General features: G+C 37.7%; 1 protein-coding gene across 1 annotated transcript in view; it reads left to right on the top strand.

The window, feature by feature from the left end:
* The window catches only part of btbd8 (BTB domain containing 8), a 32932-nt gene that overhangs the window by 13754 nt on the left and 6726 nt on the right, over window positions 1–12452 (top strand). The window contains exons 10-18 of the mRNA XM_072439157.1: window positions 1181–1283; window positions 2555–2737; window positions 3607–3759; window positions 5134–5263; window positions 6382–6443; window positions 7114–7380; window positions 7555–7792; window positions 10476–10563; window positions 12142–12257. Coding sequence (XP_072295258.1) covers window positions 1181–1283; window positions 2555–2737; window positions 3607–3759; window positions 5134–5263; window positions 6382–6443; window positions 7114–7380; window positions 7555–7792; window positions 10476–10563; window positions 12142–12257 — 1340 coding nt within the window. The remainder of the gene's footprint in view (window positions 1–1180; window positions 1284–2554; window positions 2738–3606; window positions 3760–5133; window positions 5264–6381; window positions 6444–7113; window positions 7381–7554; window positions 7793–10475; window positions 10564–12141; window positions 12258–12452) is intronic.

Below are 12452 nucleotides of genomic sequence, written 5' to 3'. Positions count from 1 at the left end.
TTATCTTATCTTGTATAGGGAAATGGGATTTGTATAGAAGCAACCAAACTGCTACATACAGTATATTGCAAAATAAGATAAGATATTCCTTTACTGTCCCACATGGGGAAATTTCATTGATGCAACGCAGGTAGATACAGAGGTAGATACAGAAGAAAAGAACAGAAGTTAGGAAGTTTGAAAAACACTTTCAGTAGAAGATCTCCTATAAACAAAAACTCCCATAGACAAAACCTCCCATTGACTGTGAAAATGACTGTCATCGCAATGTAAAGCTGAGTATTCCACTTTTTCACCACTTGTTACAGTCTGTCACGTTTTGACACTTACAGATATTATTTCCTTGTTATGGAGGAGAATGAACAAATTGATTTACATTTATGGGTGACTTCCTGTGTTAACTTGTCCATTTCCTGTTCCATTACTCTCTAAAAATAATGCAACCCTTCCTAACGAGCTCATCGATAGCCTTTTAATGGCCACTTCCTCAGAACTACTTTTTCAGAAAATTAGATGCAGGAAACATTTAAAATGGTTAATTTAATGTTTTTGAGTTTAAAGGACACTTATTACACAAATTTGACTTTTTGAGCTTTTAACCCGCTTCCAACATTGTTCCCCTTAATTTACAATAGTTAGTTTGAATCATGGTTAAAAAACCTTGTCCCCTCTGAGCGTCATAAACACACCATTTGGAATGTCCCTGATCTGTGACGTTCTCGATCTGTGACGTGGCTCTGAGAATCTTCTGCCCTGTTTTTAAATCATTGTCTGAAATATGTAATTCTCTCTGCTGTCAGTAGACGGCGCCCATAGTTGACGTGTTGGATAAGCTAGAATCATTAGACGCCATTCATTATTTTAACATTTGTTCTAAAACATGAGATGCCAGACTAAATGTACTCGAGCATGTTTAAAGGCCAATAACAATATTAATAATGCATAATATTTGTCCTTTAAGTTAGATAAGTTAGGCAAGCACAAAAGTTATTTATGTATTTATTATTTTCCATTCTGTTGTATTGCTTTATAAAAGAATGTTAAAAATGGCTGTGTCATTTCATGCAATGACTTGACTAAATCTTTGTTCATATTGACTTAGACATTTAGCTGACAGCTCTAGCCCTGCTGCGCGACAAAGATGTTTCAAAGGGTTTAAAATAAGCATTTCTATTTCCAGGTGGATTGCAGAGCATTTTGTGAAGTCGTGGTCTGAGCGCAACTTCTCGCTCTTATCTCCGGAGCTTCAGAGAGTATGTTTTACTGCTGTTGTTGAAACTATGGTGAGCCTCTCTCTCTTTGCTCTTCTATCTCTCCATTTCTCCCCTCTCTATCTCCTTTCCTTCCTCCATCTGAAATATCCTCCATTCATCCTCCGGCGATTTGTCCACAGGAAGCAAATTTGAATGTGATCTAATTAAGGAACGCTTTATTCAATTCTCAGTTATTAAAGACAAGCTAATTTAGGATTATGAGCCTGCAGACAGATGGGGAGGGAACCAGGGGCCTAATTGATAATGGAATCTGTCTTTCTTCACGTCCAAGTGGAGCGTTGTGTTCTCAAAGCAGACACATAAACACTTGTACAGACTTGGCAAAACGCTAATGTATGAATGCCAAGAAAACTATTTGGGCCGTACACCCGCTGAGCAATAAAAACAACTTTCAGAGCAAGCCTATATTGCACAATTTATTGAAAAAGTATTAAGGAAATAATCGCAACAAACTAAAAATATCTAAAAGGTTCTGACAGAAATTTACTGCTTTTAAGATGTTTTGCAAAGCATGATTTTCCTCATTAAGTCTTGATTCAGCTCAATTTAGTGTTGGTCTTGTCTCTTAAGGTTTGTTTGACTAATACATTAAGACAGGAACATATTTGTTTTACTATAGCTGAACTCAAAAAGTATATTCAAATATCAAAGCATTATATTGATATCGCAACCATATCAAATAATGCAATCATTTCAAATATTGTGCAACTCTAGCAGCAGTTTTCATTTTAATTTAATTTTAGTTGCATTTTTGTGATTTTAAAATGCCCTTATCTACACCTTAACAATTATGTCAGGACAGGAGAACATTACATTTTATATATCAATTTGCGACACACTAGACCATGTACTGTTCTATGTACTCACTTCAAATCAAATCAAATCAATTTATTTTTGTAAGGCCCAAAATCACAACAACAGTTGCCTCTGAGGGCCACAGGGAGAAATGCCTGTCATATAATACTTCTGTGTATAATTTGTCCAGGACCAGCGCGCACGGACCTAGGCACAATAAAACGAGGACTAATCTTGGAACTAAATCAAGACTAGACCAGCACTAAATAAAAAATTCTACATCAGGACTAAACTAGGCTCAAAACAGATGCAGATCATGTAAACCTACCCTTTGAATTACAAGAATCATAAATCAATGAAGAGTCACGTGCATTAGTGTGTAAACTAAATCATACATAATAAGACTCCAAGGAGACAGGATTTAACTTCCACTATTGAAATTAAGGTTTCAGTTTCATGTCAGTTGTCATTTTTTCCCCTTTCAGACGGTCCATAACGCGGTGACGATGCTGTGTGGGCTGGAGCAGCTGATCGGGAGTCTGCCTGAAGTGAAGTGGGCTCAGCAGGTGAAGAGTCTGGTCATGGAGCTCCAGGACCACAACCTCAAATACATTGTCCAAAACTTCCCCCAAGTCTTACGCACTCAGGCCTTTCAGGATCTACGCAGGGTATGTTCTAGCTAAACGATTTACCAGAGGTTTTTAGGTTATTTTGTAAAGACAATAGGGCTGCAATGATGCACTCATCGTAACTATCGAAAATGTAGTTGTACTTTTGATACACATTATTTACACGTTAAAACACTATAACAAAGCGGTATTATCACATCAAAATATTTTTTAAAAATCAAAAATTTCAGATTTATATCTTTAATACACTTTATTTGTACATGTCCTCTATGTAGCAGCCTCCAGTCTTCATATTTCAACCTTTATTTGCTTGATAATGTATTTAAACAATATCAATGTACAATAGAAATAATCGTTTGACGAGTTAACTCCTAAAATAATTGTTATTTGTAGCCCTACTATGTGTTTACACAAACGGTAAAAGGGCATGTGACCATATCCACTTTTCTTGATTTTAGCCCCGTATTTTTTATTATTATCCAATATGCCATACACAATCTATAAATATTATCTTAATTCTGGCTGCAATTTATTAGGGAATAATATCTCAATCAAATTTAGGAGGTGATTTCATAATGTGGGTTATACTTGAATAACATTTGGAATTATCAAAATAAGACTAAGATTATCTTTTTAAGTCGGCAGATACTGGTTCCAAAAAACGTGTGCCAACACACATTAGATGGCTTGTGTGTTTTATGTAAAGGGCTTTATTTAAACTTTCTATAAACTATTGTATAGACATAATTATAATATATACTGCCTGACCAAAAGAAGTTTTGATTACAGCACAAATTTGCTCTGGCATGGTTTCAATAAGATTCTGAAATGTGGGGGGAAGTGTTGTTTTTTTTGGGGTCTGGCAGTGTAATTTGATTGTGGGGCATTTTATGTTTTAATTTTTTTAGAGAGAAGAGTTGACTACAGAGCCCATGTTGTTGAGGAAGCTCTGTTCAGCCATAAAAGCGGGCGTGACGGTGGAGAACAGCTGTGAGCTCTTCACTGCAGTGCACTGGCTGTGTGGAGACGAGCTGGAGGAGTCGGGGCAGAGTCAGCAAGAGGTGAATCACATGGGCCATGTCCTTGTCCCGGTTCTGTTTTGTTTGTGGCTTCTGATTTGAGCTTTACTTGCTGTTGATTATTGTAAAATCAGCAACTACTGTGTCTGATCCTTAGTCCTGGTTTGTTCTGAGTAAAAGTTTTGTCAAGTTGTGTCATAAAATGGATTAATATTCCATCAAAACATCAAGAAATCAAATACATGGCTGATGGCTAGTACTTATTTAGTCCTGGTTTGGACTTAGTTTATCCCAGGTTAAGTTGAGTTACAGTTTTGTCCTAATATTAATGGTGCAAAAGGTAAGACTAGAGGGAATATCACATGAGGCTTCATTTGTTGTGTGTTTGTGGATGTTTTCTCCTGGTTACATAAGTTCGGGTTGAGTTGCAGTCCAGGAATGCTTTGTCCTAGTTTTAGTCCTCACAAATGTAAAAGAAATGGAATCTTATGAGCTTATCTTGTGTGCGATGGATCGGCCTGGTTTAGTCCCAGATTCATTCTTGTTATATCACGTCTTTGTTCTTGACGGTTCATCAAAATTGCTAAAAGGCTCTAGTATGAAATGGTCTGTCTTACTTGACCACTTTGCTGAAATTATTCAACTTGACCCATTGCTATGTACAAGGGCATTTTTGCACAGTATAACAATTGCACATAATAACCCTAAACTCATAATAAATCAGTCCGGTCATGTGTTTTTTGCTAAAGTACTATGTTTCTATATATTATATTTTATTTACATATAAACATTTGCTATTTTTTTGCCACTACAGCACATTTAAATTAATTCAAGATAACTGGTTAATTTTTTTTAAAGATTTATAGACCTTATCTTGCTATATTATACAGTATCATGTATTAACTGGCGTACATGTATGTTATGGAACTATGTTGTAGTAGTGTTTGTAGGCTTATGATGGGAGCAGATTATTATGCCTAGGGAAAGTGACCTGGCTGCTTAAGTCCTGTCCAGTGTGGCACAATGGATTAGAGCGAGACAGACAGTGGCACGTACCAGCAGAAGCAGCGGTGGCAGCAGGTTCTTCTTAATCTGCTGTGGTGAAGAGTATTTTTTTTTTATCTGCCCGTAAAGACCAGGACCGTGGCTGCTGGCTCGGTGACATCAGTGTTTTTTTCCCTCCAGAGAGCTCGGAGTCGATCCGCGGTTTGACTAACGGGGAAGAGAGAGAGATAGGGAGGGGTTTTGTTGCCATGGTGAAAGGTTCCTGAAACAGCTGCTGATTCGTTGAGCTGTAGCGCACCCCTTTCCAGTCTTCTTCTCCTCCACGCTCGCCCCCCTTTCTCCTCTCTCTCTCCTCTCTCTTGCTCTGTCTGTCTTCTCTCTCTCGCTCACTCTCCTCTGTGTTACTGAAAGCCATTCAAGCAGGAGATTTGCAGCCTACACGACCGGCTCTGGACCTTCCTCCTACAGACATTTTACGCCGTTCGCCACACTCAAGGATGGGAAAGCCTATCACCAAAGCATAGAGAGAGGATTTTAGCAGGTAAGAAAATACATTAACCTATCCCCATTTGTTTTTCCACTCATGCTTATCGAGGGGAGTACAAACGTGCATGGTTTGCATATTTCTTCCCTCCAAACCAGAGCGGCAATTGCGGATATGCATCATTTGATTTAAATGAGAATCTTTGACGCGTGTGTTTGTTATTTTTTTTCTGAATTTCACTAAATACTTAATCACATTTGGCGACACAGTCCATTTGTGCCATGGTTCTTCTTTCTGTAGACAGCTGTACAGATGTGGGGGCACTCAGACATACCAGCCTCACAGCCGCGCCATGCTTGTTTGTAAAGGGTGGGAGAGAAGCAGAAGCCCTGTCTTTGTGACTGCAGATGATTAATGTCCCTGATAAAAACAAACAAGTCTGCTTTCCTCCACTACAGACCTGACAATGTGTTGCAATGAAGCTCATGAATAATTGAAAAGGCTTCTATCAGCCACTGCTCTGTCTTCACCTGGGCAGTGCAGCCTTGTCTGTTACAGATCACATGCCAGCATAAGATTAATGTCACCACTATTGTTGTTTCATTAAATTATAGTGTGGATTTTCTTTGATTGTATGTGATGTTACTGACAATTATTATGGGACAATTATAGACGGCACCATTATTTACACATTTCAATTTTTTTTTTTTTAAGTATACATAGCAATATATTACAACAGAAAGAAAATAATACTTACAACTTTCTACCACTGTATAATCCTATGGTATGGTAAAACAAACACAATGATTTGCAGTTCAATGAATGAACAGTTAATTTTTTTTGTTGAAAAAATAAGAAAAAGTTGCTATTCCAAACAATGGTGTATGTATTATAAGTGTTGAGCCCAAACAATATGAATTACCTTGGCTATTATTTGAAATAATCCTTTCCAGAAATGTCTGGACAAGTGTGGTTTGTTTTTGTGAGCAAACAGACAATACTGCTGTTCAAAAATCTTTGTCAGTATTATTGATACCATTATGATTATTTCATATTAGCTTAATGCAACATTCAGACAGCTGTTGAAAAAAGCCATCATAATAAATACAATATTTATATTTTACTCCTACTATGTGTTCCATGCTTATGTCTCCCTTCTTTACCTTTTCTGACAGATGCAATTGATAAAGGGGACAATAGAAGACTTGGGAAAAAGCCAGTATTTTCAAGCTCACAGGTATTTAGGACTAGAATTAACCATTTTCTTTGTATTTATTTATCTATTTTGCTATTAGTAATGTCACAGGTGGATAATCATTGATTTCTTCGAAGCCAATTTTAGTCACACTATAATAATAGTGTTAACCAAATTATATCTGTTTTTTTTTTGTCAAATCAATGCTGAATAACTCTACTAAACTAAACTTGTCTATCCAGCTCTATGCTCTAATTTCTATTAATGGCTTGTGCTGTGTGCGTGTTTTGTTACTCATGGATAGTTTGCATAGTTTTTGCAAATCCCCAGGGGCGATTAGAGTGACCACCGGAGGCCATATGTCCTAAAGCCCTGCCCCCACAGCATGAGTAATACAGCATGAAAAGAACAGAAACCCAATGTAATGTACTGTAAACAGATGTGCAGGCCTCATACGTAAGCCCAAGTGCATCATGGGAGGGGAGCAGCGATTGAATGGCTGAATGAACACAGGGCACTTGAACATATATTTGGTTATATTTGGATTAGTTCATGTGGAGTGTTTAATTGTATATTTATTTGACAGTGACAGTTCAATTAAACATTGCCACCAAATAGGTAACCGATGTGGTGTACATACATACTCTTAACTGCTCACCTCTGCTTGTGGATTACTCTCTCTAATAAATTTATGACTAATTTGTCCCCACAGCCCCGGGCGGTAAAATGCCCTTCCCCTGCTCCTGAGAGTCCTTCAGTCAACCGGACACAAAGTAAACAAGTGTCCAACATTGCCAAACCTGCCTCCTCCCTAAATTCAATCACAGCCATGAAATCCGACGCACTCGGGACAACTCCCAAACCGGGCGACGGTCCGAAGATCAAAAGTGTGAAGAAGCCAGCAGAACGTGGCCTGGCGTCGAAAACAAAAACCGGAGCGACGCCAGTTGTCAACGGGACAAGTGTTAGACGAGATGTGGTCAGTATCAAACTCAGGATTGGGATTTTAAAGGACACATTATGCAAAATTGACATCCCTAATAATTTTACAAACTAAATTCCTTGCCACAAAATCAGATGTCGGAGTGTAAAACATCTATACAAGACTTATGCAGTATTTTTACATTATATATGAACATTGTATCTTCCTTAGGTGAGTGCGAATGGTCCAAGAAGTACTACAGGGGCCAAAGACCAAGAGAGGCGGCCAAACCCTGGAGCAAGACCGAAAACCTCTCCTCCACACACCACATCCACCAGTCATGGTCCAGGGACCAAGGTCCAGAAAGTCAAACCTGATGGCACCGCCACTCAGGCCTCTTCCACATCGGGCAGTGCTTCACCAGAAAACGGTTCCAGCAGCCCCAGAAATGATGCCCAAACAGTGCCAGGTTTGAACTAAATTATTCTCTATCAGTTTTCTCTGGGATATTGTTTTCTAAACTTTGGCATGAAGCCTCTTGGTTGTGCCTTAAATACTGCGCTTGATGTAGTCCTGGTTGTGGTGGATCTTGGTCCTGGTCCTTGTCCAGGCCTGAGATGTCTCAGATTGGTGTTAGGGATATCCCGATCTGATCACGTGATCGGAAATCGGACCCGATCAAGTGGTTTTAGACTTGATCGAAATCGGCTGTTGCATCCCTATCAGTGATCGGATATAAATTTTACTCCTATTAGTTTGATTAGCGCTATACATTTCAAGCTTATTATTAGTCCCTCACCTCCGTATAATGCATGAATGGATCGCAACATTTTACTGATGTAAAGCCCACACTTTACGGCAGTAAATTCTAGTTTAGTTTTGCGCCGTGCGATCCTGCATCATGGATCTATTGCCCTGCATGCCCAGGGAATTTCGCAGATCCCACTCAGCAGAGCGCATCAAACAGATAGGAAGGACAGGAAAAAATGCTCAACAACTGGGGCATCGACAAGCAACAGATCGATGTAATTTTGCGCGACAACGCAGCTAATATGAAGAAAGCTATGGGCTTGCTTTCCCAACGCGGCGTGATAGACACCGTGGCTACCACAAGGAAGAGCACTCGGCCCTGGCTTACTCTCGACTCGAAGACATTCAGACGGATTTCATCAAGAAAAACATACATTTTATTATAAACCAGAAGAGAATTAAGAGTGCAGTTTTGAAAAGCACATTATGGTCTTACTTTGACACTGTTGCACTTTCATTTAATAGGCACTCTGCTTATTAAACAAATTTTGTTTACATGCCTGCTGAGTATTTTAAGTTGAGCTGCTATTTTTATTTAATTGCTCTTTTATTTCTTATTCAAGCTACCTCAAAGAAAGGTGCACTGTTTAAGTGTTGAAAAATAAAACAAAAACTAGGGACAACCTATTTATGTTGCATTTGTGGATTTGTTTATGTGTTATGAAAGTATCGGATCGTGACTCGGTATCGGCAGATACTCAAAATCAGATGACTCTGAATCGGCTCGGGGCCAAAAAATCTTGATCGGGACATCCCTAATTAGTGTAGTCCTTGTCAGTTTATTTTTGTACTAATCCAGTTGTTGTGCTGTTTGGATTATCTTATCTTATTATCTTATCTTATATAGTTTAGTCCCACGCGTAAGATTCAATTAAATCAGTAACACAAAACATATTATTGTTTAATATTGGTTTATTTATTATATTAGTTTTCCTGTTATTATTTTCTGTTCCCTTTTAAAGGTGTTGAATGCTGTTTTATTCTTGTTCTCTATATGCATTTCAGTACGGTGCCAAATCCACTGTTATCTGCTCTGTGATTTAAACCCAATGCCAGAGTCAGACAGCTTCAGCATTATGACTTCGGACATGAAGGCAGTGGGGCAGCTAATTAGTCTGATGAATGTTGAGCTTCTGTCAGGGGGAACATTTGGGCAGACGGGGCCAATGTGTGCATGATAATTTGACAGAAATAAAGAACACAAAGATGTCCTTGGCAGCTGCTTGTATCAGCGTGCAAATCAACAGAGTCCGACGTGGGTCAGTGCCGTAGACGCACTCGCACTGCAAAAGGAATATTTAAATGGTAAAATGACTTGAATACAGATTTTTGAGTAGTTTGGGCCAGTTTAGTTTTACTTTAAAAATGTTTCAAGCACCAAACCATGAAACAGGATGAAACTGGACTCAAACAAGACCCTTAAATTTGTTAAGTCTAAATAATTGACTTATTTCTGACCATACTTATTTATTTGTTAATTTGAGAAACATTTTCCAGTGGAACAAGACCTGTTTCTTAGAGCAATTGGCTAGTTATAGGGCGTTCTCATGGTTAATGTCTGCATGTTATGATGAAACCATTTCTCAACATTTCTTTAAAAAACACTGATATGTGTATCAGATAGTGGCCCGAATGATTTTAGCAATGATTTTAGAAAAGTATTCAAATTAAAATCAGCTTTGCAAATAACTATTCAATTTGCTGCTTATGTTTTGATAAATCCAAGAATCTCATGCATTTCAGAACATGTTTGTCAAGGTTTAAACTACTGGGTTAGCAACTTATTATTATTTTTTTAACATAATAAATAAGAGAATAATTTGTTGTTTGCACAGGAAATTATATCAGCTAAACAATTGCCGTCTTTGCAATTTGCTAATTTTCTCGTTCTGCCAAACTTGGAGCAAAGCCACTTTTATAATTTACTTTGACTTTTAAAACTAAGTCTAAGTGGCACAAAGCATTACTAATAAAGTATATTAGCTTTATACTTTCTCTACAGGTTCTCTAAAATAATTGTCTGAAGAACATAATTTCTATTATGATCCAATTTATCCAAATAATTGTAAGTAAGATTTTTGGACAGCCTTTTGTTCATATTCCCTTTTTTTTCTTAGCTTATTTGGTTTGACGGAGCTCTTTTGGTTTTTGGTGCTGCGGGCGTTTTAGGGAGAAACGATAATCCATTATTACCCCGTGGGCTCAGCGGGTTCACCCCACTGTTGCAAAGGCAGTTGTAGAGCGTTCCACAGCAGGAGTGCTCTGAAGCAGCATATGTCCTTCTGAACATGTCATCCACACAGCATGGTTTTTTTAGACATCTTGAATATATTATGTTTCAGGTGCTAAACCGAAACAGCAGGTCAAAACCATGCACAAGTCGGCACCAACGAAAGCTCCTCAGAAGACCGAGTCAGCCAAGACCAGCAGGTGAGAGGAAAAATCAGCTTCATTATGCATAAGGTTTTGTTGTAGACTGACTCAAAAATGCCAGTTCTTGTAATTGTAGGCAGAATCTTGGTAGTAGTTTTCAATTTAAAGGTTTGGTAATGACAAAATGGCCACAGTATATCAGTGTCTCCCATAAGGTTCTGTTGAGTTTACAGTAGCACCAGTGATCAATTATTAAATATTGAAAGTAAATACACTATTGGAGTGCTGCTGGTAGTTAAGTGGTCTAAGCTGCAGTTATATGCGGGCCTCGGCATCATGACATCGATTCCCGGTTTCAAAAATGAAATTGAATTTTAGTTATAGTGAGAAGATTATTCATAATTATTGACACATAAAAAAGTGAAATTCTAATGCATTACTGTTCCAATAGTATGTGACCAGCTTTATGAAATCACACTTTCTGATTGCAAAAGTAAAGTTACTGTGCTATAAACAGCCATAAATGCAAGTGTCCTTTTTGGAAGTACAAATTAAACTGTGATTATTAGTTTAATTATTTGGGAGCTTTACAGAGGAATGTCCCCCCAACCCCCTTCAAACATGTAAAAATTCTAAATGGTTTGAAAAAAGGTCTCTTAATTCCTGTGTTTGCATTTTAGATATAATATTCTTAGCACCTCGTTTCTCATTTCACCGTGATGGCCCCCCGCAGCCCCTGAGTTTCCCAGCTCAGCCCCTGCTTCAGCGCTCACACAAAGCCTTCCTTCTCTTCACATGGTTCTTCTTGCTCTGTACTGAAGACAAAGGCTCCAGTCCTATTTAGTGATAATAAACGCCATACAAAAATGGCCTCTTATTTAATTACAAAAGGTAAAATACAGCTGCTGCGCAAATATACTGTAGGCTACATTTTGTCAATCAAACTTACATGTCCTATGCTTTTAATGTTGTTCTTTTGATATGTTACTTTTTGTTCAAGGAGCTAATTTTACTAAGTATTGCTTTCGTTGATCTTGCCTTGTGTGTTGAGATATTTTTTGTTATTTTTGGTAAACTATATTTGAAAAATGTTTGTGTTCAAAGTCAAACTGTAATTATAATGTTGTGTTGTCTTTTCAGTGCATATTTCAACAAACTACACACCAGTACAATAGGAGGTTTTTTGACCGTAAAAAAGACTGATGCTGAAATCCTGTTGCTAGCAAGATGTATTATTTATATTCAGACAGGCTTGACATTTGTTGTCACTCTTCACCAAAAAAAATCTCTTTTTTAGTTTCCATCACCCACTAAGAGCACATTAATAATTTATAGTGTCCCTGAAATCAGCAATTCATATTAGCAGATTTTTGGGTCAAGTCATTTCAGAGGCTTTTTAAGATGACAGCGTTTCTTCTGTAAAGCAAACATTTGGGATTGAGGAGATGATTCAGAATAGCTGCATATTAGTTCCATTGTTATCATTTCCTGCTGCTAGGATATTGTCATAAGCCACTACGCTATTTGAAACGTATACATTTAAATTACCTTATTAATATCCTCTTTTGTCTTGCAGCTGGTTAATGTATATGTAAATAAAAATATATTTTAATGCTTCATTTTTTTTGCTCATAGTTCTTCAAGCAAGCCAAGTGTCAAAGAAACCAATAAAGTTAGAACTGTTGGAATGGAGAAAACTGCCACTGCAGCGATGAGAGCAGACGCCAAAGGAAGAGCAGCAGACAACTATGGTTAGACACTCATCATACTTTTCTACTATTGTACACGGACACTTGTAAATTTACAGCTACAAAAACATGCTGGTTTCATGTATAAACATCAAAACAATGTATGACAACTTCACCAGGCCATGTAGATTTACTTTTTTTTTTTTTTTTTTTATTGTATTGAAATATACCGTGCATTATTGGAAACATTCAAGTTAA

This window comes from Eucyclogobius newberryi, unplaced genomic scaffold (genome assembly GCF_026437365.1).
Source record: "Eucyclogobius newberryi isolate DKJ021-1_F unplaced genomic scaffold, fEucNew1.0.hap1 SCAF_9, whole genome shotgun sequence".
NCBI classification, from domain to species: domain Eukaryota; kingdom Metazoa; phylum Chordata; class Actinopteri; order Gobiiformes; family Gobiidae; genus Eucyclogobius; species Eucyclogobius newberryi.
Note: the sequence above shows the minus strand (reverse complement) of the source record. Positions and strands in the feature narration are given on the sequence as shown.